This window comes from Hoplias malabaricus, chromosome Y (assembly GCF_029633855.1).
Source record: "Hoplias malabaricus isolate fHopMal1 chromosome Y, fHopMal1.hap1, whole genome shotgun sequence".
NCBI lineage: Eukaryota > Metazoa > Chordata > Actinopteri > Characiformes > Erythrinidae > Hoplias > Hoplias malabaricus.
The window spans coordinates 78,463,050-78,489,886 of NC_089820.1; the positions used below are offsets into that span (position 1 = coordinate 78,463,050).

At 39.4% G+C, this 26,837-nt stretch overlaps 2 protein-coding genes across 3 annotated transcripts; one reads left to right on the top strand and one right to left on the bottom strand.

The window, feature by feature from the left end:
- Window positions 1-809: 809 nt before the first annotated feature.
- On the bottom strand, window positions 810-18,242 carry LOC136678194 (caytaxin-like). 2 transcript variants are annotated; one of them, XM_066656142.1, is made up of 14 exons: window positions 17,857-18,242; window positions 16,271-16,525; window positions 13,889-13,997; window positions 10,449-10,498; window positions 10,029-10,262; window positions 8,524-8,685; window positions 8,224-8,326; window positions 7,813-7,944; window positions 7,500-7,586; window positions 7,028-7,126; window positions 6,483-6,518; window positions 5,881-5,922; window positions 5,716-5,751; window positions 810-4,444 (listed from the first exon to the last, which is right to left on the bottom strand). In XM_066656142.1, exons 3-13 carry the CDS (start codon window positions 13,963-13,965, stop codon window positions 5,718-5,720), a joined length of 1,056 nt encoding a protein of 351 aa, XP_066512239.1. In that variant the 5' UTR covers window positions 13,966-13,997; window positions 16,271-16,525; window positions 17,857-18,242; the 3' UTR covers window positions 810-4,444; window positions 5,716-5,717. The 2 variants fall into 2 exon arrangements, with proteins under 2 accessions (XP_066512239.1, XP_066512238.1); XM_066656141.1 differs by having other exon boundaries at window positions 5,712-5,751.
- A 3,963-nt stretch (window positions 18,243-22,205) lies between these two features.
- LOC136679755 (complexin-4-like) lies at window positions 22,206-26,272 on the top strand. The gene is made up of 3 exons (XM_066658426.1): window positions 22,206-22,372; window positions 24,716-24,803; window positions 25,888-26,272. The coding sequence occupies exons 1-3, from the start codon at window positions 22,206-22,208 to the stop codon at window positions 26,110-26,112; spliced, it is 480 nt and encodes a 159-aa protein (XP_066514523.1). The 3' UTR covers window positions 26,113-26,272.
- The last annotated feature ends 565 nt before the right edge of the window (window positions 26,273-26,837 follow it).

Genomic DNA, 26,837 nt, shown 5'->3' on the forward strand with positions numbered 1-26,837 from the left:
TTGTTACCCACTTACAGTTGTAAGGATTATGTGCACAATTGCCAACATGAACATGACTCCATAATTATATCATAGCTGATGGTAAACACTGTGGATTCCAAATTGACCCTTAGCTTATGTTCTAGTTGAGCTACCACCAGCTAGCTGTATCTATTATCCACATAAACTGCCAGACACAGGGTGACCTAGTCTGATGGTGATAAACATATACGTGACTTGTTTGACAACACAGTTGGAGAATGACTGTCATAATGCATTTACTTAGAGAAAGAACATAAATAAACTGACGGTGTTTACATTGCCTTTTCATCAGAATCTTTTGATTAAAGGGCAGAAAAATATTATTAATAATTACAGGTATGTTGACCCCAAAGTTTAGTTATTTCTCCAAGAAATAACTTGTTTATAATGTACTCCTAATAATATTAATAATAATAATAATAATTACTTTTAATTACCAGTCTGGGCTGCACGGTGGCAGGTGACTGTCTGTGAGGAGTGTATTCTCCCTGTGTCTGTGTGGGTTTCCTCCAGGTGCTCCTGTTTACTCCCATAGTCCAAAAACACACATTGGTAGGTGGATTGACTACTCAAAAAAGTCCATAGTGGTGAATGTGTGAGGACTGGCTCCCCCTACAGGGTGTTTTCCTGCCTTGCACCCAGTGATTCCAGGTAGGTCCTGGACCCACTGTGACCCTCAACTAGGTTAACAGAAAATGAATAAATGAATAATGAATAATTAATCAAATGTTTACATAAATTTTGCTATTGATTTAAACCACAAACAACACAGATTGATTGAACAGTTATTTATTTCTATACTTTCTACTCCAACACTCATCTTCACAATATTCACATTTATATAATATCTATGAAAGGAATCTCATGATACAAATGCTTTACTTACAATACACTGTACAAACAGTATGATCAATATACATTGTGCAATTAGGTGACTGCAGCATTTCAAACAAATTCCCTTTAAATGCATACAGAACATTTAGAAAAATGTCATGGGAATAGCTGAAAAGGAAGGTTACCACCAATTAAAAGCAAGCAGTGTAAAGAGCTTTGGACAATAAGACTGAGATGGAATATACGATCAAATTATATCCATTCATTACTATTGCATTGTTTTCATGATTTTGCCCTGATTTGTTTTGAAATATGCATGTTATTTATCAGTTAGTAATTTCACAACTATGAGTGACATATCAAATGAAACAATTGAATTATTTCACTTTTAAAAATAATGGTGCAGAACATAGTTCTTAGGAACAATGCTACAGAACCACAGTTGGTTCTTTGAAGAAAATTTCAATGGACTGAAAAATACATTTTACAAAATGACGTGCAGGTTGCAAGAAGATTTTTAAAGTGTGAAATCCACTCTAAGATCATACATAAGTTTGTTTAACAATTAACATTTTAGGGCCTACAAACAAATCTAAGAGTGTATTGTCTGTCCATCTTGTGGAGGGCCTTTCTCCACACTTGCACATCATTTACGAAATTCTACATAAAAGAATCATCCATTGAAATAGAACCAAAAGTGATTTGTCTATGGCTTCACCCCAAGAACCTTTTTGGCACATTTATTTTGATATGTGAAGCGTTTTAAGAACCTGGCTTGTAACTCACTCACTCATTCAAGTTTAGCAGACTTAAGGGTCTCCACAAGGGGGTGCTATTAATGAGCAGTAAAAATTAGCTTCTGGGGCTTTTGGGTCTATAACATTCTGTGTCCTTTTGAAAGTCGACTGAAGGGTGGCATTCATAATTTTACATGCTCTTTATGACAGCTGGCAAAAACCTACAATGTAATGCATATTATATCATTTATAATGCAACTTCCAATCACACATTCTGTGGTGTGTATGTTTTAGTTAGTTGTCCACTAGCTTTGCTCTCGGCAGTGTCAACATTAGCGTAAACGTTCTACAGTAAAAAGTGGAACTTCTCCAATGAAATGGTTAAGAGGGATCAGGAAACATTATACGCATTTCTGACAGTCCACACAGTCCAGCTGGCTATGTGAGAGTACCACCGAGGATCCTGGCTCTCATTACACTACACTCCTGTACAGTAGCAGAGTCAGTTCTTCTTATGTAAATGGTGTGCACATAAAATAATGACCCACTGATGGCATATAAACCAGTAACCATAGACTGTAATTAGCTAAAGTGTACTCACAGCACAACACTAAACATGGCTATCTACCATGAGCTGCTCCTCCGAGTGGCATGGATTTCAGTTACTTTTAGAATGCACACAATTAATTAAACAAATGGGTTCTCCTCCTGACTTGGCAATACATCACTGCCATATCAAAACCCCATAACTCCATTTCCCCATATTTAATTATCGTACACTAATTGCTGCCCTTGGCGTTCCATGACCAACACATAATATCTGATTGCATGCATTAAAAAATAAAGGGCAATGGATTATTTATATAAATAATCTGCATCATTAATAGGGATTGATTTTGTAAGAAATGCTTAGTTCCTGAGTCAAAAGTCTCAGTGTTTGTAGTAGGAACCAGCCATTTACAAGTTTAACATCACTTATTACATGTAATTGTTATGAAAACTTAAGTAATGATAAATTCGAAATTGGGTTTTTTGCCTAAAGTGTATTTTTAAAACTGTTTGTGGCGGTTGGTTACATGCAGAATGTGGCAACACACTCCCCAAATTAATCACTAACTTACCATAATCAACATTAAATTTGTTAAATAAGGGCACATTTTTAATCTATTTTGGATTTGAAAAAATATTATAACTAAATGCAACGTCTGTTTCCTCTTACACCCTTTTGTAGGCAGTCAGTAGGTTTCACTACAGTGCATAGGTTCACAACAAACCCACTCTGAATGACTGAACTATGAAAAGATTTTGAAAAACTGCTGGAATTTACAATTAATACATTTCTACCACTTCCTGTAAAGTTACCGTTTTGGAGATACAAGCATTGTTATGATGGCCCCAATGAGTTCCTTCATTGGAAAGAGAAATGTAAGATGTCACACTGTGTATATATTACAGTCCATATATATTACACCTGGCAGACTGCACTATTATGTAAAACAGAGATTCTCCATGCGTGCTGGTAGAGATGAGGCTGGATTGTCCACTGGAGGCTGGTTGTGCATCTTTTGAATGGGGTTAAAATAAGAGCAGATTTTTTTGAAAAAGACAAAAAAGGTTTTGAGAACCAAAAAAATCTAAAACCTAACCAAGAAATACAGAATTTGCAAACAAGAACCTCAAGAGCTCAAGAGAACTTCCCCATTCATTCATTCATTATCTGTAAGCGCTTATCCAGTTCAGGGTCGCTGTGGGTCCAGTGCCTACCTGGAATCATTGGGCATAAGGCGGGAATACACCCTGCAGGGGGCGCCAGTCCTTCACATGGTAACACAGACACACACACACATTCACTCACACCTACGGACACTTTTGAGTCGCCAATCCACCTACCAACGTGTGTTTTTGGACTGTGGGAGCAAACCCGAGCACTCAAAGGAAACCCACGCGGACACGGGGAGAACACACCACACTCCTCATAGATAGTCACACAGAGGAAACCCACGCAGACACAGAGAGAACACACCAACTCCTCACAGACAGTCACCCGGAGGAAACCCACGCAGACACAAAGAGAACACACCAACTCCTCATAGACAGTCACCCGGAGGAAACCCACGCAGACACAGAGAGAACACACCAACTCCTCACAGACAGTCACCCAGAGGAAACCCACGCAGACACAGAGAGAACACACCAACTCCTCACAGACAGTCACCTGGAGGAAACCCACGCAGACACAAAGAGAACACACCAACTCCTCACAGACAGTCACCCGGAGGAAACCCACGCAGACACAGACAGAACACACCAACTCCTCATAGACAGTCACCCGGAGCGGGAATCAAACCCACAGCCTCCAGGTCCCTGGAGCTGTGTGACTGCGACACTAAATGCTGCGCCAACAGGATGAAATCTTGCATTTACATATGTTTCTTGATTATGGTTTTATATTTTTTGGTCCTCAAACTTGTCTGTTTTTCAAACATTTGCTCTTGTAGGTTTCAAATCAGTTCTAAAATAAATCTTTTCTTTTTTTTTTTCCAAAAGTTACATTTCATAAAGTCTCCTCTTCTTTCCACAAGCTGCTTGAGTTTTCACAGGTGTTCCAGTCCAGGAGGAAAACACAATCAAGTCCACTTTGTTTTCAAACACAGTCTTTCTTTTTTCTCCATTTTCCATTTGAACAGCTGTGCCCCACTGTCCGGGTCACAAAGCCTGCAACATATGTGAAGACCTCTAACAGCTCCCCTTCTGATGGAGATTAAGATAAATAGCTGGATTGAAGGAACATGAAGGATATGAAAGCTCACGCAGCTCTTGGCCTCTCTGCCTTCACAGAATTAAGCAGTTAACTGCAAAAAAAAAAATACAAACACAACGTTATAACTATATTTCTCATCCATTTTATCACTGTCGTCATCATATGCAGATCCTAACACAGCTGGAAGTGTTTGAGGGAACATCAAGAGCCACTCTCTTCAGATCATGAGAAGCAGAAAATGTTAACAACTTCTAAGACTGAACTTTGGAAGCTTCAAACTTCAAACATGTCTTGGATGATGATGTAAATCTGAGATAAGAATAAATTGGTGCATTTTTGCATGTCTCCTCTCAAAGCATTCCCGCTTGTGAACTGTCACTCACCTTTCTCAGCTGTTTAGAACTAACCTGTGGGAATGTGTGCTCCCTACACATTTCAGCCAAGTCACAGTGGCATTAAAGTAAACGTTCCCTGTATGGACATTGAGTGTTTGGTGATAAATGGGTCATTGTACTGACGTGTGACAGACAAGGCACTTCATAATAAAAGATAAATCACTGACGAGAGAGTGACAGAAGAAGAAAGACTGGGACAGAGAGAGATAGACAGAGAGTGTAAATGATCTCTGGACATGGCATGGCAATAACTCGTGTAACGGCAAAAATAGCATTGATCCAAGATGCTGTTCTAGTCATGGGTCTGAAGAGGGGAGCAGATGTGTTTTATGTAACACAGAGCACTGGAGCCTTTGAAAAATTCCACTGGGCCCAAGACCAACGGGGTTTGTCCAGTCAGCGGGTGGGGACACTATGAATTATGGCAAAACACCCAGCGTTATGGCCTCTATAGCAATATGGCCACCACTGTCAAAGGCACTAGGCTCAGTGCTCTCATCTACAGACATGGCACGAATCAGAATCAGAGTCAAAATCAGAATCTGATTCAGAATCTATTAAGAGGACAAATCAGAATCAGAGTCAAGAGTCAAAACCAGAGTCAGAATCAGTAGGAGTTACAGAGGGAATCAGTCAGAGTAAAAATCAGATCACTCGTGGTCAGTATCAGTGAAAATCAGGTTAAGAATCAGAGTCAGATTCAAAACCCGAGAGAGAATCAGTAAGAGTCAGAGAGGGAATCAGAATAATTAATTAGTCAAGTACTTTTTCCACATGGAAGGAATGTGTTCTGGTGAAGTTACACTGCTCAACAGCCCGATGCCCCTTCTAGCTGACACTTGGCATGGGGCATGGTGACCTTAAGCTCAGGTGCATCTGCTTGAGAGCATCTTATTTCATGGAATGGAACGAATAGCAGGAGTTGGCACAAGTGGGAGCAGTTAAAACGAATGAGGTTCTTACCTACAGTTATGGACAGGCCTCTGCAGCCACTGACGCAGGCCTGAAAAATACACCAGTAGGCAATGTCTCCAAAAATGTAACATTTTATACCAAATAATAATGCTTAATTAACGGGTTACCCTGTGGGCCTGTAGTGTTATATTGGCTAACACCATCAAGTTTTTGTTACCTTTCAGGGGCTTTGTCTGCCTGCTTCTGGTCTGACTCCAGCCTGTGAATGAAAGAAATAGAGTTAAGTAAAATGGAAAGTGCATGAGCCACATGAATAAACCACTGACAGGGGACATGAATAACACTTATTATTAATATCAATGATAGTTATAGTTATGAACCAATGCATACCAGAACTCCCTGCTGTTATCAGATGCTCTGACTGAAACAATTCTGCTTTCAACACTTCAGCTTCAGGAACTGACTGTTCATTTGCTGCCTAATGTAGCTAAAGCTACAGATTCAGCTTAAATGGGTTCCAAATAGAATGGCCCTAATATAAAGTTAAATGTTTTAAACCATCCATAGAGTGTCACAACTCGTTTAATCCTAGTGCAGCACTTGGACACTGCTCTGTGTTCGAGTGCCTGTGAGGAATGTCTCAGCTGATTCCTCCTGGAAGACTATGACGGAGAAAAATCTTCTGGACTGTATCTTTCCCTAGATGCCCATGTATGATTGAGAGGTGGGCTGGGGTGGAGGGGTCATGGCCTCTTCTAAAGGCCAACTGGACACTTGAGCAGCACAAGTTTGCTGACCCCAAAACACCTGCGGTTTTACCTTTCTGTCTGGGCTTTCAGACGCTCCTCATCGTACCTAAAGAAAGCAGAGATAAACCCAGTTACGACTCTCTCTCTCTCTCTCTCTCTCTCTCTCTCTCTCTCTCTCTCTCTCTCTTTCACTCACTGTCACACACACACACACACACACGCATGCTTGAAATACCTTCAAGACTGTTGCATTGTGCTGATTGAAATCTGAGCCTTGCACTATATTCACATTGAGAACATCTTTCTAGGATGAAGGTAATTCGAACTGATTTAAAAACAGATTAATGGAGTGTATCTATATCTATATCTATATCTATAGATAGATAGATAATAAATAGAGAAGAAAAAGAAATTCCAGAGGGGATTCATCTTAAAAGTAAAATGGAGAACCACCAAAATATAAATAATTAAAAAACTAAAATAAAATAAAATAAAAAATAAAATAAAAAGAACTCAGACACATTTATCCTGAATTAGCAATATTCCCCACTCCAGGTCTAAACGTGATTACAGTGTTTCTGTCTCTGGCGCCCCCTGGTGGATGGATGTACTCACTGCTGCACACACTCCGGAATCTGCACGTGCTCCATGGGCACGATCTGGGCCAGCTCCTCGAGACTCTGCACGTAGCGAACTTTATCCAGAAACTTAACACTGTTGGGAATACATAGCGTTGGTCCCAGTGCATAATTAGCTCTCTATATAACACTTAGATCAACCATAACATGTTTCTACATTCACTGTCCATTCTTTCAGCTCCACTGACCACAAAGGAGCACATTGTAGTTCTACATTTAAAACCTAGTCCATCTGTTGCTTAACTGTGTACCAGCAAGTTTTGTAAAATACCAGAGGTAAAATACTGGTCCCAAATATGGTCCCTCTTGGAGGTCATATACCTATCCATCCAGAACCCATGCCCATCTTGAACTCAGCTTTCCCATGTTCATCTCACGTGGACCCCACTAACGTGTCCTGCCTGAGACAGTGAAAGTGACAGAAATGCTTCCTTTTTGTTTTTTCTCACCTGATAAAAGGACGGGAGATGGCCAGAACAGTTCGAATGAACCAGGATGGGTGTGCGATGATCAGGCATTTGAGATTCTTCCTTAACCTTAACAATAGTGATATATCAGATGAAGTGGTTATAAACACACATACACACGGTCTTTACTAAACGCTACATTAAAACAAATTGTGAACAAATCACTAAAACAAGGTGTAAACTCGGAATAAACATTAACGATTTTAGCAAACTGGCCATTCAGGGTGTTGTTTCCCCCTCATCACCACCTGGAAATGATGCTGAAGAGATCAGATATTCAGTAACGGATCATTACCTTCTGTCAATCATCTGGTAGCACCTCTTGAGCCAGCTTATGCCAGGCATTCTCCGACGTGGTGTGGCTCCATTCAGGTAAATGATCATGTAATCCTCAGCTACTAGCAGCTCCAAACTGCTAATAACATACCTGCACAAAGAAAATACATAGACGTCCAAAATAATGTAAAATATGTTCACACCATAATCTCCTAATGTCCATTAATACCATTCATTCATACACATTCTGCTACTGTCCCATCCTGATTAGATTCATGGGGGTCCAGAGCCCACCTGGAATCACTGAGTACAAAGCAGGAAGCCAGGAAGTACAGCCCTGAAAGCTGTACTGTCAGCCGAAAGCGGAACAGATCCAGTACAATGTGCTGTGACTGGTTTAGAGGTGTGTTTGAGGAGCAGTTATTCTTACAGGAAGAGGTTCTCCATGATGTAATGGTAATCTGTGCAGCCGCTGTCTGGGAGGTGACACGCTGCAAACACAATGATGGCGTTCAGGCCTTCTCCATAGTAACCTGTAAGAAAGAGTTGGAAAGTCAGACACTGCGATGAATATTTACAGCAGCAGTGGGCAGAGATGCTCAGATCTCACTGGCCTAAAAATGATCACTGATAACAGGGCTTTGATTTATTTCTAATTGTTAATAACTGATTTTCACCTGTAATTTGGTTCAATCATGTATTACACAGTTCTATACCAAACATCACTGACCTCCATGAGTGACCACACGTAGATATGGTCTGATGACTTGCATGTCTATTCTGTGCTCCTTGTCCCCAATGATCACAGTCCTCCAGAGACGGCCTGTTCCCTCACCGTCCTCACCACCCGAGACTCCTGGAGCTCCTTTGGCACACGCCACCGGAGTGTCATCTGTAAGCAGTCATAGTTTGAATGTTTCTGATAAATGTGATCTTTAGATCAATGGAACATAAACAAACAAGCACAAGAACTGAGCTTAATTTAATTTACACTGGTTTCCCAGGTTGTTGCTAGGGTGATGCTTAGCCTTAGCTATTCATGCAGTTTACAAGCTTGACACTTCTAACTATCGGTCACAGCCTGAAGGTCAGCTGCTTGCAAGTTATTGCTATGACTCCAGATAGTTACAAGCTCCCATCATTGATCTCAAATAGGCAGCCCACCTGCATCCCAGAATCCCGTGTACCAACCCATCCAGGCCCCATGGCCATATTTGACCTAGCTAGCCCTTGTTTAACTCATATTGGCCCTTCTAATGTGATCTGGAATCATTACTTTCACTTCTGTAACAGCTTTGTTCTGATCAGGTTTTTGGTGGGAACACACCATAAACAGGCCAACAGCCCTCTCAGAACATCACACACCCACATCTGTGGATAATTTCATACAATACATCTACTAACATGTTTTGGACTGTGGGAGGAAACCAAAGCACCAGGAGGAAACCCTTGCAGACACAAGGAAAACACAACAAACTCCTTACAGACAGTGACCTGAAGCAAGAGTCAAATCCAGGACCCTGGGAGCCAGGAGCCATTTTAAGCAGAATCAAACACAGATACAAGTATTATCAATAATTGCAGCAGACTACTACACTACAGTATTCACAATTAAATACAAATATCACTGTGATTAATAAAAATATCGTCACTATCCAAAGAAAAGAATAGAATAGAAACTTTATAGAAGGAAAAAAACCTTTTTAACATTCAGTGAAAGTCAATGTAAAATATTATATTTAAAGTAATTTTGGATCATTTCTACTGGTTCATTCCTCATGAAATTTTCACACAGTCTGAAGGACAGCTGCTGTGTTCAACTGACGCAGTAAATTAAAATTATGTTTGTTTTAGTGAAGGTCACGTACCTGTCACATTGCTGTTTGCTCGTGCCTCTGTGTAAGGAATATGAAATTTCCTAAGGGAGAGTAGTGAGCCTAATTTAGGCTGCTCTAGAATTTATTCCATAAATGTACATGTAAAACACATCTACACACACACACACACACAGAGAGAACATGTGTGACCTCCAGAAAGATTAAAGACTCACAGATCATGATCCTACTTTGTTTACATGGGCCTTGGACTTCTGGGATTATTCCTGAGTGTGATCACATGACCACGGTTTTGTTTGTGTTATTCTGTGTTGTGGATGCAGTCGTGACCTCTGCCTTGTTCATATGGGTCAGTGGGAACATGAAACGCAATCTGAATGACCCCTTGCTCTTTACTGACCTTCCCATTCCAGCTCATTGCCGTTGGTGATGAACTCCAGCGAGTCGGTTTCGTCCGGGGTGTCAATGTCATCCACGTTGATGTCCAGGTCGTCTGGAGTGTCCAGGAAGTCGTCTGAGAGGAGGGACCCTTCGCTCTGGTCCAGTGACAGGTTGATATCTGGTGCCACCAGTGTCCGACGCTTCTTTTGTGATTCTGACTCTCGGTGGCCTCCATGCAGAGAACCAGGGGGGGCTGAGAGAGAAAGGAAGTATACATTTTATCATTCTATGTCAGTAAAACAACTACAATATGAAATGCATCATTTAAATTAATGTAAATATTTTTGTATTAACTCAATACCCATAGAACTATATGTGGAATAGGAATCTCTATTTTGAAGAGTGTTTGTCACTGAGGTGTGATTCCAAAGCTACTCACAGGTTCTGTTGTCTGTAAGTCCGACTAAATCTCCATCCTCTGGCAGAGGCCTGGGAGAGAAAGAGATATCGTATATTACACATACTGCAGAATACACCGCTACAGCACAGAGCCAATAATAAGCACAGCATTCCTCATAGTTCCTTAAGGAACTGCAAGTGCCAGTGCGGTTCCCTCATAAACAATGAGGCCAGTTCTATAGTTCACAGAACCACAATGACATGCCTTTAATATTCAGATAAAATACATGCACTCAGTCTGTGAGCTGCATATCCATGTCTACTGTGTGTTTGTATTCAGTTTTGTTCAAAGAATGTTTTTAGAAATGCCTACAATTGAAGACTAACTAACAATGTAGCAATCCACCTTAAGACAGCAGACCTTTCTTGACGAATGCTACATAAGTTTGTAGGCACATATATATTTGCCCAGTGTATCCTGTATCAGATAAATGGGGGCAGCCCAGTACCTCTCTTTATACAGGGTCCATGCACAATGGGAGGTCTTGATTTAGTGAGATGTTTTGTTTTCTGTTGGGCTGTCCATTTTCCCTCTATATTTAACCCCTCCAACATTTGGCCAGCATTCAGTAGACAAGTCTTGCTGCTAAACAGCTGGGCTGCTTATTTTGTGCTTCTCATGGGTCTTTTGGCTGAACTTAGACCAGGTACTGGGACATTTAGCTACATAAACATTACTGAGGTCAGGGGCAGAGGTTCTGGATCAGAAAAACTCTAAAACCCAGGACTGAGGGACATTATGCCCCTCTCCACTCTAGAACAGTACTTGCCCGTGATTAGAAAACACTGTACTACCCCTAGATATCCGTACAGTTAGTGGGCTTGTGTTTTCTGCATTGTGCTATGTACTGTAGCTCCTGTCTCTGGGGAAATGCACTCCAATGGGTTTGTCATGCTGTAATTAGCAAGGCCTTAACCACTGTAATATCACAACTACGACTCTTTAATTACAGGGGAAAAGGCCACTCGTACCAAAAGCAAAGAAGCAGGCAATAGAACCTATCAATTCAGAGCAGAGGGATGCTCTCTGCAGGCATCACTAGGCCTCTGTGTTGTAATTAATGATGAAGCACAGTGTTACACGCACTGACAGCTGGGGTCAGCATAAAAAGCAGGATGCTTACTGCATTATTCATGTAGTGATCAATGGAAACACATAATAGCCCAGTGTTGTCTTCACTAACAGCTCAGGTCAGTATACAAATGTGTCCACTGCATTAGAGACTGTTTAACAGGAGCAGGCAATCAAAGCTCACTGGTGCTTAGGGTGTAAATACATTGAATTAATGTGAAGGTGGCAAATATACTGGAATATTTCAGTCAGTTTAAAATCATTTTCAATAAACACATCAAGCTCAGCTGTACATCTCGGATATTCAGATGCTGTGTTCTAGTGCTAATGTTCTTTCGTTTTGTCTCTTTCCTTTTCTCTTGTTAGAAAAATTATTTATTGTGATTTTAATACACAATATATTTTCAGTGTTAATTTTTTTCCCATATTATGAATGTAACAACCCATCCAATGCAGTGGTTTTATCACAGTTTTCCCTCTGATTTTCCTGCAGTTTCACCTTAAAACTGGAGTATGCGGCTGCCACAAATAATAATTTTCTGTTGAAAATCAGAGCATTTGATTTATTGTTGGCATACAAAGAATATTTCAAATAACATACTAAAAATGCTTCAACATTAAATAACTTTCTGCAGCTTTAAAGCAACACTAGGTTGTATTTTTACTTTAGAGTTACAGCTTCAAAATTACTGTGATGCACCACTGTGTTGAATAGGGAGAACAGAGCTTCTGTTGTTGCTAGTCCAGGCTCAGCACTACAGAAACTGAACATTGTAACTTTTGGAAAAGGGTAGGAACCTCTCTCTTTTTCTTCACTCCGTCTTGATTTCAGGACAGTGCTGCACAAATACATTTACACTCTTCAAATGTAGGGGGAGCCCAGGAGTAAAAATACCAAGTCTTAAGTAGTGCTCCTTTAAGTATAATAAGAAAATAAGATGATAAATGCAATAGTCAGATTTAGATACAACTGTTCTTTTGCAGGTGAAAACAGCTACATAAAAGAAACCATTACAGGTTTTGTTCCTGATGATGTGCAATAGTCCATATTTGGTATTTTGTGTTTCCCAGATGGGTTGATAATACAGTGTAAATGTTCCTGGGAGTTTAACAACGTTTACAGTGGTTACAGTGGATTTAGCGGTTTTGTAATAGGACATGTGTAATTAAGACATATATCATTGTAAAAGTGCTAATGGTCCTTTATCAAAATGGCAAATTTAGCCTTTAGCATCTTTAATTAGCTTTCATACTAGGCCCATAATCATAGAAAAGTTCTCAGTTCTCCTGAGGAAGTATTTATTCTTTTCTTCATGTGACCTTCTTTTGAGTCTTTGTGTTCTCCCAGTTTGCTGACAGTGGAGGAATTTCACCCCACACACACACACACACACACACACACACACACACACACACACACACACAAGTTTCCTGCCCATTTTTCCATATAGCCTTTTGCTATGCTGTAAACTGTTAGCATGCCTTATTTTCTGTGGTCATGTGACCCAAGTGATCACATGACTCCAGCAGTGCATGTGCCCTATGACACATGTTGCTGGCTAATGATAAGTTTGAGTCAATGTGGGTTCAGACTATATTCTCAAGGTTGAAACCCAAAATAACATCAAGCTAAAACATGAGCAATACGCTAAAATAACTCTGGCTGCCCACAGATATGTATTTGTTGAGTGACTCATATGAGAAACTCATGAATATTCTCCTTACTAAGTTGCCTCAGGGCCTACATGCAATTTTCAGTAATGGGATTTTAATAAAAGTTGTTAAATATTAATGATTCACCAACATATTCTTCATTTTTCTATAAACATATACCTGGAGCTTTTAAACACTTAAGTGTGAGAATATCCCACAAACCAAAAACCTAATCCAACAGCATTTTTGTGCTGCATTCTTTGACCACCTACCAGATGACTAACACAAACTTTGCAGCTCCAAATGAGCTACTGTCTCTGATTTTCAATATACTAGGTGAACCAACAAGTTATTTATGGCTTATACAATGGCCTGTGTGTGGCACATTAAAACCTCCAGCAGCACTGTTGTGTCTGATCCACTCAAACCAGAACAACACACAAACACAAAATACCCATTATAACAATACAAGTCCTAGTACAAATAATATTTGTGTCTTGTGCCAAAAATGAATCCACAGTCATACGATCACAAATCTGGAAAATGATTACATCACTATGTTTTTTTTTGGACATTGGTACAAATATATACCCTCTCTAATGTTTAGCTGAAGCTGATACCAGTGACCCAAACCTCAGGGTAACTAACAATCATAAGTGTCAGTGGAACTGAAACATTTGGAGGGTGCATCGTACCGAGGGAAGTCTTCATCCTGCCACTCATCCTTCACCTCCAGGTTTTCCATGCGGAGAGTGGCCTCAGTTGTGCCCATCCCCCTCGCTCTGGAGGCTTGGACAGGTCACACTGAAACACAAACAAAGTCAGTTTCAGCACTGCTTCCCTTTGTGTCTTTATCAGAAGGTCAGTGCTGATTAAAATCTGACTCTCATGCAAATACATTATAAGATGAGGAAAGAATATCTGCTGTAACTCTAATAGATGGAGTCAATGTCTATGACTACACTGCACTAGTAATTCACTCTCAGATATGTTTTTAAACTAGGCTTAGGCTTAATTTAGGTTTGGGAATCAAGCCTACAGCTTCGGTTTTGTAACAAATCCATCACAAACTTTACAATAGGTTTCACAACAACACTGTCTGACTTGAGTAGTTTTCTCACAGTGGAAGGGTGGACAGAAACACCTGTAGATCTTTTCAGATCCAAAGCAAGTGTGGAGCTTTCTGTTCTCCTGTTGCTCAAAGATGATAGTTTTAAGTACTATCTGTAAAGTTTTACCTGATCTTGCATAGCTTTTAGGAGTTTCACATTCTGTATCTCCTTTAACTATTTAAAAATTCTCCAGATCTGGGAGCTCCTGCTTTTCCATTTATTTTTGACTTCCACCTTTGTGAGTATTAACAATGTTATAATAATAAACATTACTGTAGATTTGAATTCTCGTGCAAATATTTAAATGCTGCTCCACGTTCCCCATCTACAGATATTAATGAGGGATAGGCACAATACCGGTAGAGAATATCATTCTGTACATGCAAAACAGAGGTTGACAGTCCATTAGTCTTGTGAATATCAGATGTTCTGATGTTTCCCATGACACCTCGACTCTGATCATGTGCAAATGGAATAATATGTTAGAATATTAATTCTAACATCACAGAGAAAAAAGCTTCAGCCCAAACCAGGAGTTTTAATAATGAGAAATATGATTTTGTTAGTTGTGCTACAAAGAGCGTATCACACTGGTTTGGGTGTCCGTGCTACAAAGTGAGAATCACTCAAACAAGGCACTGTCAAAAAATGGTCACTGCTGGTTATATTTGACATATAACAAAATTCAATTTTTTAAAAATGAAACATTTATACAAAGATATTTGATTAGCCAAGACTATATGTTATCTGGTTTGGTTGCTCCTTTAGATTTGCAGTAGAGCTACGAGGGAATAAATGTTTATATCTCACACACTTGCATCAAACAGTGCTGAGCTCTTAAATTGTCCTCATTCGATTGCACTGCTTTTGGTGAATTGCATTCTTTTGACTGCAGCAAATAGTATTTAAGAATACTCAAACTATTAATAACATGGAAACAGAATGCATAGTGTTGGGTTAGGTGTTGTGTTAGATTTAGGTTTAGGGAATGTTTTAGCTGCTTTTTCAAGTGAGAATGTCCGATATTCACATCTCAGTCAAACACAATTTAGGAATCCTGGGAATGTTGCTTTAGTAAAATACGTACATTTTCACCTTGACACCAGTCTTTGGAAATGCAACCAATCTCTTAAAAGGCTTAACTTTTAGGGTGTTTTCCTTCAGATTTCTTTCAGAAAAATTAAACGGTACTTTCCCACAGGAATGGAAGCTGAAGCAGTGGACCTAATAAATATTGAAAAAGGTGATATTATATTTAGTTGTTCAGTCTTCTGTGTCATTTCCTGCTAAACAAGTGTTAACTCCTTTCATTTTCCAGACACTGAGAGATGAACCATGACTAGACCTGATAACATGGAAACATACAGTAAGGCCTTGACTGGGTGCTAGTGGACATGCTAACTGGGCAAGAGAGAGTGTGGAGTGATAGCACAGATGTCATCCTTCTGTTCAGCATCTGTGCTCATCGCCCACGTGCCAAACATTAACACCAAAGCTTACAGTTAGCACAGTTAGATACAGTTACATCAATGCAGCAGAGGGATCAAGAAACTGCCTTGTTGCTTTCTTGAGCGGACACAAACACTGAGGTGCCAAACAGCATCCTTTCTCATACCAAAACTAATAGCACTATGCTAACTGATGGAACAGAGAATGAGGCCTTTACATCTAGCAGTTTATTTGGTAGGACAGTGATTTTGCTATACACAGCAAACGGAGGGGCGTGTACCCTGCAACTGGAGACAGAATGAAATGCAACTCAGCTTTAGAGTGGAATTCTCCTGTGAGAAATGGAGGAAAAAACCCGCTAATTAGTTGCATTAAATGAAGCACTGAAAGCAAGTTAATCAATAGAACTGGCACAAGAGGACAAACAGAGTTAACACTACCCATTAGCTGCACAATTTGCACATGAACACCATGAAGGCACAACACAAAGATAACCACACCATTGATAGTACTCACAGCAGAATAACTAGCGTCTCTACGTCCGTCTGTTTAATCCTGTTGTTTTCTCTCCTCTCACACCCTCAGGCCTAGGCTTGCTCTTTTGTCAGCCGGCACCCACATGAATCCATAACACTCCACTGTAGGAAAGGGATGTTGCATGCGCTATATCTCTCTTCCTTTTTCCTCCTCTTGCTCTCTGATTCTCTGGTCAGGAAAGGACAGCTGGTGGCTGGCACACAAGCGCACAAGCAGTGGCTCCTTTTCCCTGAGCTGGTGCAGACAAAGACAGGCAAAGATTTGGGCTGAGTGTGTGATTGGGTAAGAGGGTGACTGCAGAATAGATCATCAGCTCTATCTGGGATGGCTAGATCCTAAGTAACTAGATTGCTTGAGACTAGATCCTCAGCAACTGGACTGTCAACCACAACAGCAATTACTTAGCAACTACTGACTTGGTCCTAAGCAACTAGATCCACAGAAACTACATCCTTATTTCCTTGAGTGACTGCAGCTTAGACCCATAAAAGCAAATCCTTAGCAAGTAGATCCTCTGTGATCTGTAGTAACTAGATCAGCGATGACTAGATACTAGATACTGATTAGACCATTCACAGATTGATCATCAGCGACTAGGTTTTTAACAACTAGTTAATTAGTGACTAGATCCTTAGCAGCTAGAATCTGCTCACTATGACTAGATCCTTAGCATTTACTTGTTCAGGGTCTGGAAAATCATAACTAGATCCTCTGTGTTCATATTCTCTGCATGTAGATCATCAATGACTAGGTTGTTAATGACTAGATCTTCATCAGTGACTAGATCCTCAGTGGTTAGGAATCTTTCACTGATGTTGATCAGTGAGGTTCAGTGGCTCTGTGTGTCTTTCCCATGATCCTAGGAGGTATTTCATTAGTATTTGGAGTGTAGGCATGGCTTCCCCTGGTTCCTTAGTCAACAAATCTCCAGTCTCTAGATCTTCTGTGACTTGTTAATCATTGACTAGATCTTTAGAACATAGATCCTCAGCAACTAGATCCTCAGGTACTAGATCTTCAGCATCCTACACCTCCTTCAGTACCTAGATGCTCTGGTTTGGTCATCTGGAGCTCAGACCCAGATTTCTGCAAAGCTACATTGTCGCAATGTTCATATAAATCAGAAAATCATTTCCCTGGTTTCTGTGTTAATTGATCTACAGCTTTTTTGTTTTCTGTGACTAGGTAATCACGTACTAGATCTTCAGCAACTCCATCCTCTGTTATTAGATCTTTAGTATATGGATATACTGCAACTTTTTTGTCAGTGAATAGATCTTTATTACAGATGAGGTCCTCAAGTACGAGATCTTCAGTGGCTAGATCTTTTGGAATTTTACTACACTGATTACACCTTTAGCATCTAGATGCTACAGAACCCATTCCTTAATGGCTACATTTTCCAGACCCGATTCCTTGGCAATTAATTCCCTTGAGATCCTCAGCACTTCAATCCTCCACCACTAATTCTTCAGTATCTATCCCCTGCAGATAGTTTGCCAATGACAAGATCCCATCCTTCCTGATTCTCAGCTTTCTCAGCATGCAACTGTTTCAGTCCTTACCTAGAAGAGGTAAAGTCTTGATACTGTTGCTTCCATTGCTTGCTGATGCCTGGGTGGATGTTCCACTGCTGGATTTGGTTTACCTCCCCTGGGGTTCAGGGGATTCTCACATTTATGCTCAAAATAGCTGCCGTTCCAGTCAGGACAGATCCATAATCCCTCTCCAGTGACGACCACCAAGCAGCAAGTAGAGCTGGGATGATTACGTAATCTCACCTTGGGGCTTCACCACTTCCCACTGCCGTCTGTTTCTCTTTTTCAGCACATGATGATAAAAGCCATGAGTTTTTAATCTGTACTTTATTCCCCCATCTTCTGGAAGACTATCCTGTGCTTGTCCCGGTTTTGGCTCTGATACAGGGAGGCAAAGATGGACGAATGCTCCTATTCACTGTTCCCTAGCAACAACATCTCTCTCTCTCTCTCTCACTCTCTCTCTCTCTCGCTCTCTCTCTCTCTCGCTCTCTCTCTCTCCTACTTTCACAAAAGCCGTCTATTGAAAACTCCTCCCTTTTCTCATACCCTTTCCTTATTGCGCTCTTCTTCTCAGGCTCCTCCCTACCTCTCTCTCTCTCTCTCTCTCTCTCTCTCTCTCTCTATCTCTCTCTCTCTCTCTCTTCCTCTCTCTCCCTCTACAGCTGCAGTTTTCTCTCGTGGCTGCTTGGCCATGTCAGTGAACAGAGGTTCATCCCTCTCTCTCTCTAGCAGCTTTTGATTGGACGAGGGCTGTTCCCTGTGCTCTGCCATTGGACGAGACAATCTGTTGTGTTTCCCCATTCTGAGCAATGATGTCATCTGTTAATTTTTCTAGGGCTTTCACACGGCTGCAGCCGTCGAGCAGCCCACGTGGCACTGCATCTAATCCCTCATACCTAGATTAAATTAAATATTATGCATGAGCCGAAAAAGCATTATTCTACTCTTTGTTCTAAATGTTTGCATTATTTATAAATTCAAACATTGTTACCATATGAACTACCTCACTGAGGTTGCTTTTTATGTAAATTATTGTGTTCCTAGTCAGGACAGTTTACAGTGGTTGTGATAGGAACCAGACATCCCAAGATTGTAATTTATATAAAAGCAATTTTACAGAGATTCGATGCAGGAAATGAGGCATGAATAATTACTCTGCCTGAGACATTGGTAAACAATGAAGTGTATTGCTAAAATATATCTTTGGAAAACCTTTATAAATGAGTGGTGCATGTAAGTACATTCATTCCTCATTGTCTGTAAGCGCTTATCCAGTTCAGGGTCACAGTGGATCTGGAACCTACTCTGAATCACTGGTCACAAGGCAGGAACACACCCTGGAGGGGGACACCGGTCTTCACAGTGTGACACACACTCACACCTATGGACACGTCTGAGTCTCCAGTCCACCTACCAATGTGTGTTTTGGACTGTGGGAGGAAACTGGAACATCCGGAGGAAACCCACGCAGACACAGGGAGAACATGCCAAACTCCCCTCAAACTGTCCCCCGGAGCGGGACTTGAACCCACAACCTCCAGGTCCCTGGAGCTGTGTAACAGCGACCCTACTGTTATGCCACTATGTCAGCCATGTAAGATGCCACAGTGTTGCTTCTGCACAAATTAAGATGGAACAGAAAATTGGTTCTCCTATCATTTTGGAAAGTAAATAAAATGTCCTTATTACTGTAAACATTTTGACCACTTTCACCACCTCTGTGAAGAGATCAGAGTTTCTTAAAACAATGAATTATTTCACAGTAAAACTGTATGACTTTGATTACATCTTTAAGACTGAATTATGAAATTATTATATTCCTCTTTAAGTAGAAGTAGAGTAATATTTCTTGGGATGCCCTATATCTGTTATTTGGAATGCATTTAATCCAGATGTGGAAATGGACTGGAATGTGTTATGAAGCAGAATCATTACAGAAAATGACTGATTGCTCCTTTAAATGTACAACAGAAGAGGAACTATTGTTTAAAATCAACCTCTAAAATAACTGCAATGCCGACAAACTTACATCAGCATCATCTAGTTACATCAAAATCTGTGGTCATATCAAAGGTCCTATTTTCAAAGGGGTCAAGGGTGATCAATATTTAAACATAATGTATCATACATTTCATTATAGAAACCAACCACATGAGTCTCAACAACTACGTTGAAGGAAAGTCACCAAACAAATGCATGAGTAAACTAACATAGTCCCAACATAGTTCTACCATAGCAGATTGTTGATAAGGGACAGAGCCGGAGGGAGAACTCGGAATGAACTTGACTGACCAGTGCTTAAGTGCCCTCATACAGTCCATTAGTGGACAGATTGTGCAGTGAAGCAGATCCTAATGTTATCAGTCAGAGCTTCTAAAAATATGTTTTAAAGGGCAGTGCAATGCCCCAGAATTCTTGTACATCATGCCCTTTAAAGTGTGTTTTAAGATTCATAGTGACACAGAACTTTGCCATGTCACTTTTTTTCAGTTATAATTCTAGAGATGAAGGAAAGGCACAATGAGTTATGATGATAAATATGAGGTAATGGTCCATTTGGTCCAAACTTTTATGACACTGTTATTCTGTTAAAATTTACAAAGTCATTTTTAATGGATGTTTTAAGGTAAAAATATCCTCAAAAACATTATTTTTAAGGGTAATTTTTATTATCAACATTCAAAAACTAAGAAGACATGCAGTTTCCTAAGTGGTTTTGCAGTGCATTTAAAATGACTGTAGACAGAGTAGACCCTGGTTCTTATGACCAAATTTTCTGAACATTGAATTACCCTGAATGACTATGTTTAAATATCAACACCCTGTCCTGAGTGTGTTCCTGCATTGTGCCCAGTTATTACTGATACACACCAACCATGATCAGGATGAAGCAAGTGCAGAAAATGGATTTTGAAAAAGGGCGTGAAATTCCCCATAAAATACTTACAGACAGTTCAAAGAAAATATTTTCCGTCTGCAAGGTGCTTAACTTTATTCACCGCTAGATGGCAGTGAAGATCAGTCCTTGATGTAACACATTTTCAAATGGGAATAGATCAACCTTTGTATACACAAACCAAACAAAAATAGTAACAAACCAGATTTCTTCCGTTCGCAATCAGTTTTTTACGTATCATTAATGATATGAGACTTTATTAAATACAATAATAGCCTAAATTCCAAGAAGCCAACTTGCTAACTAAGAACACCAAAAGACAAACAGATATACAGGCCTACAGGAAGTATGAAACAGCACAAATAGCTGTGTTGGGAGCATGTAGGCATCCAGAGCATTAAAATGGGCTGATTAAATAGACAGTCTAATAATTACTAGCAATTTTAGCAGGTTACAGGCTGCTTATTGACTCCTTGGTTAGGGATAGAGTCAACAGTCCTAGTTGACAAATGTGAAATTCAGCAGGCCCAGCTGTTAGCATAGGTGATAGCAGGTAGCTAACCAAGCAGATGAAGATGTTAGGACACCGATCATTAAGTCACACAGAAGCAGCAGGCAAACCTGCCACAATTATCTGTACACAAATCAGACACTTTGCATGAATAACCTTTGGCACTAAAATATTTTGTGCAGTAATACTTATATGCAAATTTGACTAATCCTATGTATTCAGATGACCAGCTTTTATGTTTGTCTCAATCCTTTTGAACTTGGGGTTTCTATTTCATATTTGCAGCATTTTAAACAAATAAAAACAATATGTAATTGTTAAATGTAGTCAAAAAGCAAAATCAGTTATCATTCTCACCTCTTACTAACAAAAGCTAACAGGAAATAATATTCTGAAATATTGAAGAACAAGAGGACTATTACAACTAAACACAATCATAAGGTTTAGCTAGCTAGTCTGCTAATTGAAACAATCGCCTGATCAACAAATCAGGATAACCAAAACGATAAAATTACTAAACACAATAAATAAATGCAAATAAATAATAAACATTTTTAATGGTGCCAGATGTAGATTGATCACTACTAATTCTTGTTAATTATGCACCATATTTTGGCATTTTTTTATGTTGTTGTTTTTTATATTACTGTAACACTAGAGAGATAATATCTGTTAAGTCCTTGTCTCAAGGTGAGATGACCCAGCTGTCAGTGAGCGGTTTGTAATAAGCTAAAGCCCCTGAGCCGTTTTACCCAGAACATTGACACCCAGCTTCCCCACACCTTAGGTTCCCCACTTCCAGAGGTGCAAATGCTTAACCAGGTGAAAGTGTTTCTTTTTTCCTGTATTCTTCTTCAAGAACTGGGCTAGACTCTTGTCACATTGCTGTACCTGCTTTTTTAGGCCATTTTTTTGCATCTTGACATCTGCAGATCATCTGTCTACTGCACCTGGAAGCTCTGAAACATGGCATTCTTAATGCAGCAGGTGGTTGGGGATAAGTTGAAAAACATGATGGGTGGAGGAGGGGAGGATTCGGGGGCGACCGGAGGGGATGGTAAAGAAACAGCTGAATCTAAAGGAATGACCCGAGAGGAGTTCGAGGAGTACCAGAAACAGCTGGTGGAGGAGAAGTGAGTAGAGCTGAGATCTGGTCCTGATCAAGTCATAGAGCTCCAAATATGGATTGGACAAAGCTAAAAGAATGTTATTTTTTTTAAACATGTGAACTTTGGACCTAAAACATGCAAACTTTGGAAAATCAATAAATGTATAGATAGGTAACAATTCAGTATCTGAAATCACATTTGCCAGCTCAGTTTCTTATTGAAGGACAGAGCTAAGTGATAAATCCAGCTAGTGCAGTGGCAAGACAGCTTGACATATTTAGGTAGTTTAGATAACATGTACGCTAGCTAATGCAACTGCATTTTCTAAAGCTGATAGCAAATTAGCTCAGGTTTTATCATGCGGTCTTTGGAAATCTATGTCTTAAAAAAAAACTAAACTGAAACAGCATTATTTATTATGCTAGCTATAGCTACCATAGTTGCACTCCAATCTATACGCGTAGAGTATACAAGAGTACGCATGGGTGTTCAATACAAAACCTACAGCTAACAATGACCCTAAAGTCTCCAGTCCTAACACTGAGCTAGAACTGACATATGACTATATCTGCTGTGTCTCTGAACTACAGTCAGAGATAACTATATAATTTGTTCTTGATTTTCACTGCTACACACCGAACTGATATTAGAAGACTGAAAACCTGAAAAAGTGTTTTCAGATATGGGTCTTAGGTTAATTTGGAGGTAGTAGACTACAGTTCAGTAGTCAGTGATATTATATAATTTTCTTGAAAAGTAATTGCTAGACTTGCTTTTGTGCAACATGATTTCTGTTCATGGGAGTGTTAGCTTGCCTGTAGCATGTATATGTTAACAACCTCATAATTATGCCAAACAACCTCATAATTCACCACTTGTCAGAATAATATATCATGGCCATCCAATGAAAAACACATATTTCCATTTTAGTGGATTTTTAGTTTACTACATCATTTGAATACAGCGCCTTTGCTTCACGCTGTGAAAATTTCATGATGAATGATCCAGTACAAATGCTCCAAAACTACTTGGAATAAAACCTTTTTCACTGATGTCCATTGAAAGTTATGAAGGTTTTTCCTTGTCCTATTTGGACAGATTTTGAAAGGCTTGTTAGTACAACACTAGTAGTTTGTTAAGGCTTAATAAAGTGTATACCTTTCTGAAATGTTGCCCTCTATAGGTTAGGCAAAGTTAACTTGCTGTCTTTCCCTTGTCGTCCACTAGAGACACCAGCGATAACTGACCACAGGACAAGAGTAATGACATCAAAGCAACAAGTGACAAACCAATTAGCCTCAGCAGATTTAAGGAAGAGTAGCAAGAGTGGCGCGGTACAGCTAAACGTCACCATGACGTCTCGGAAAAAGGGGCTTCCACATGTCGGACCGATGTTCCTTTATATTGCATGCTCCTCTTATCTGTTTATATAACACCTGAGAGCATTAGGCCAGGAACTGGGTCACCGAGGTAAAAGCCCTAATCGGGTCAAATGCCAAGCCTTCCAGACAAGTCTTTCCCCGCTAAAACTGACATTGACGTTGGCCCACTTTGACCCGTAACCTCGCAATTATCACGATTATAGAAATGCCTTAGAAACATCCCACAAAGTTTGCTTAAAGTCTTCTGTTCTTAAGGTAGCAGCCCTGTAGTTTTGAAGCACTGGAGGTTTAGAGCAGGATTATCGGAGTGGAAGAAGGGTGTAGCTATAAGTTCTTGTTTGGGACAATGGCCAGTGTGGAGTGTCATTAAAAATAGCCTGGTAGTGACTGAAGGTGGTGAGAATTAACGTCCTGTCCTTTTTTGACTCCTGATCCACCTGCCCCTTATTCTAACCCTAAACCCCTCTTTTAGTCTGGCCTGTTTTCACCATGATTCACATTAAAACGTTTAGTAGTTGCTGATTTTGGACAATAAAGCTGGAGATAATGCCTCGTTTGAACTAATAACATTAGTCCAGACTATAGTTACCATGGCTAACACTCATGCAAATAGAGCATTATCCCTGATAGTGGAACTCTCATTTTTAAATTCTGGTGTTTAGAAAATGATCCAGTGAAAATAGTTTGTATCATTCGTTTTTGTACAATTAGTACTTTTAGTTTAAGTCTCTAGGTAGTTTCAGGTAAATAGCCCCTGTTTATTAGGGTTTCAGACGATTAACTGAAGACTAGCCATCAAATGAACATAATTACTTTTTTACAGTAAAGTTCCATATACTAAAATTCAGTGTGTGTGTGTGTGCTTGGGTTATTGGTCATTAACCCTAAACTCATTGCAGGAATATGTTGCACATTGGGTTTAAGTGTTACCTCTGCTTCTGTGTGATTTGTCTGCATTAATTTTATGAATACACACTTTCTACAGAATTCAGAGGGATAAAGAGTTTGCTACAAAGAAGGCAGAGAGGGCCAATCTAAGAGTTCTGCTGAGAGACAAATACAGAATCCCACAGGTGAAGTAACAAACTTCCTCTTTAAGATTGTACAGAAAACAATAATGTGTAAATATTCATTAAAAAATGTGAATATCAGCCAAAAGCAAGTGGAAGTGTGAAAAATATGACACAAGTTATCAGAAAAGCAGAATTCCATCTGTTTACAGTACTGTGCAAAAGTTTAGGCTCCAGAGATTATGAGATTTAAAAAGCTATTTATCTGAGCATTAAGCTAAAACAAACAAACAAATAAACAACAGATAACGCCCAACATTAGGATAAAACCAAATAACATTATTCCAGAGTGATATTGTGTGTGTGAATGTGTTGGTTTAACTTTGTCCAAATCTCTCCTCATGGAGTCTGTATTATTTGAGGCTATCATCCAGTACCTAGTTTTAGTGGTGAATTAATAATGATTTTAAATAATGTGTGCTGTGGATTTAACAAATTCATGCAAATCAAAGAGAATCTAAACAAATCATTGTTATTCAAACTCACTCCCACCTACTGCTTTATAGAAAAATAATATGTTATATTTCCTATTTGTTTTATATTATTATATTTTGGGATTTACTGTGATTATATATAACTTTACACAAGCACCACTCTTACTGAGAAGGCATTAATTTAAATATATAATATATAATATATAATTATCTTAGGTTCCTAAGACTTCTGCACAGTACTATATTTTATGATATAGAAAAATTATATTTCTTGAAATTATTGTGTCAATAATGCGATAAATTATTAAAGATCATGGGTTTTCTCAGGTCATTAAGCTATAAATATTTTATACTGACTCGTTGAACCATCTGTATTTTCCTGAAGCTAATCTCGGCATGTTTGATTTCTATTCAAATTTGCCATTCCACATACAGAATATAACTGCTGTGCCATTTAAGGTGAAGCAGCAAATTCAAATAAGAAGCCCACTTATTTATATTTAAAATGAAATGTAAACGATTAAAAGTCTTATAACTTTATCAGAAGCCGTATTTTATATTTAATCTTTGGCTTAAAAAGATAAGCCAAAGACTGTTCCAAAAGTTTTGGCCTATGATTGTACCCTAACATTTGTCTTTGTCTTCGTTATCAGAGTGCACAGGACGATGCCACAGTGCAGATGGCGGGGGATGACATTGACGTCCCTGAAGAACTGGCCAAGATGGTGGAGGAGGATGAAGAGGAGGAGGAGACTAACGATTCCTTCATGGGGAAACTGCAGAACATGGACATAGACTTTGAGACCATTAAAACCAAAGCTCAGAGCACCATGACAGAGGTGAAGCAGGCGGCTGAGGAGAAGTGTGTTCTGATGTAAACCAAGGCAGGAAAAAGATAACAATCCATTACATCTTAAAGCAAAACATAGCATTTCAAATAAATACAATATTAGATTAAACTGTAGTTTATATTCATTATTGTTATATTTAGTTGTTTGTTACTGGGCGGGTGAAAACTAGCACATGTTTCTTCTGAGATTTCATGGAAGCTTCTTTTCAAACGTGTCCTAACATGAGGTCATAGAACAGCTCAACACTTTTTTTCTCACTTAATTTTCAATATTAAATATTGCAAGTTCACTTAGTACAATAACATTAGGTATTATTATGTACTAAGTCAAATATTCCACAAATTCAGAGTTGTATTTCATATTGTTTCATGTTTTGTTTTGCTGATGTGCTCTGTATTTGCTGTGATTTTACAGAATTAAAGAATATTCTGTTTAACTGTACACACACAACTGCACTGACCAGATTTGGTGTATATCCTGTGATGTGTAATAGGGAATATACAGACAACTAAATTACTTCTGTCAAAACGTTTGGGAGCTGGACTGTGCTTGGGCAAATGCTTTCCCAAATGTCCACTCAGTGACTGTAGAGCCTCTAGTGGTCAATTACAGAAACATACTGCTACATGGTCTCTGTATCAATCAATCAATCACAAAGCAGCTTTTACAGAATGAGTATCAGAACAGATAATGGTTTGAATCAGAAAGCCCCACGCTTGGTAAATGGAAATTTGGTGAAGTAATTTTTGAAA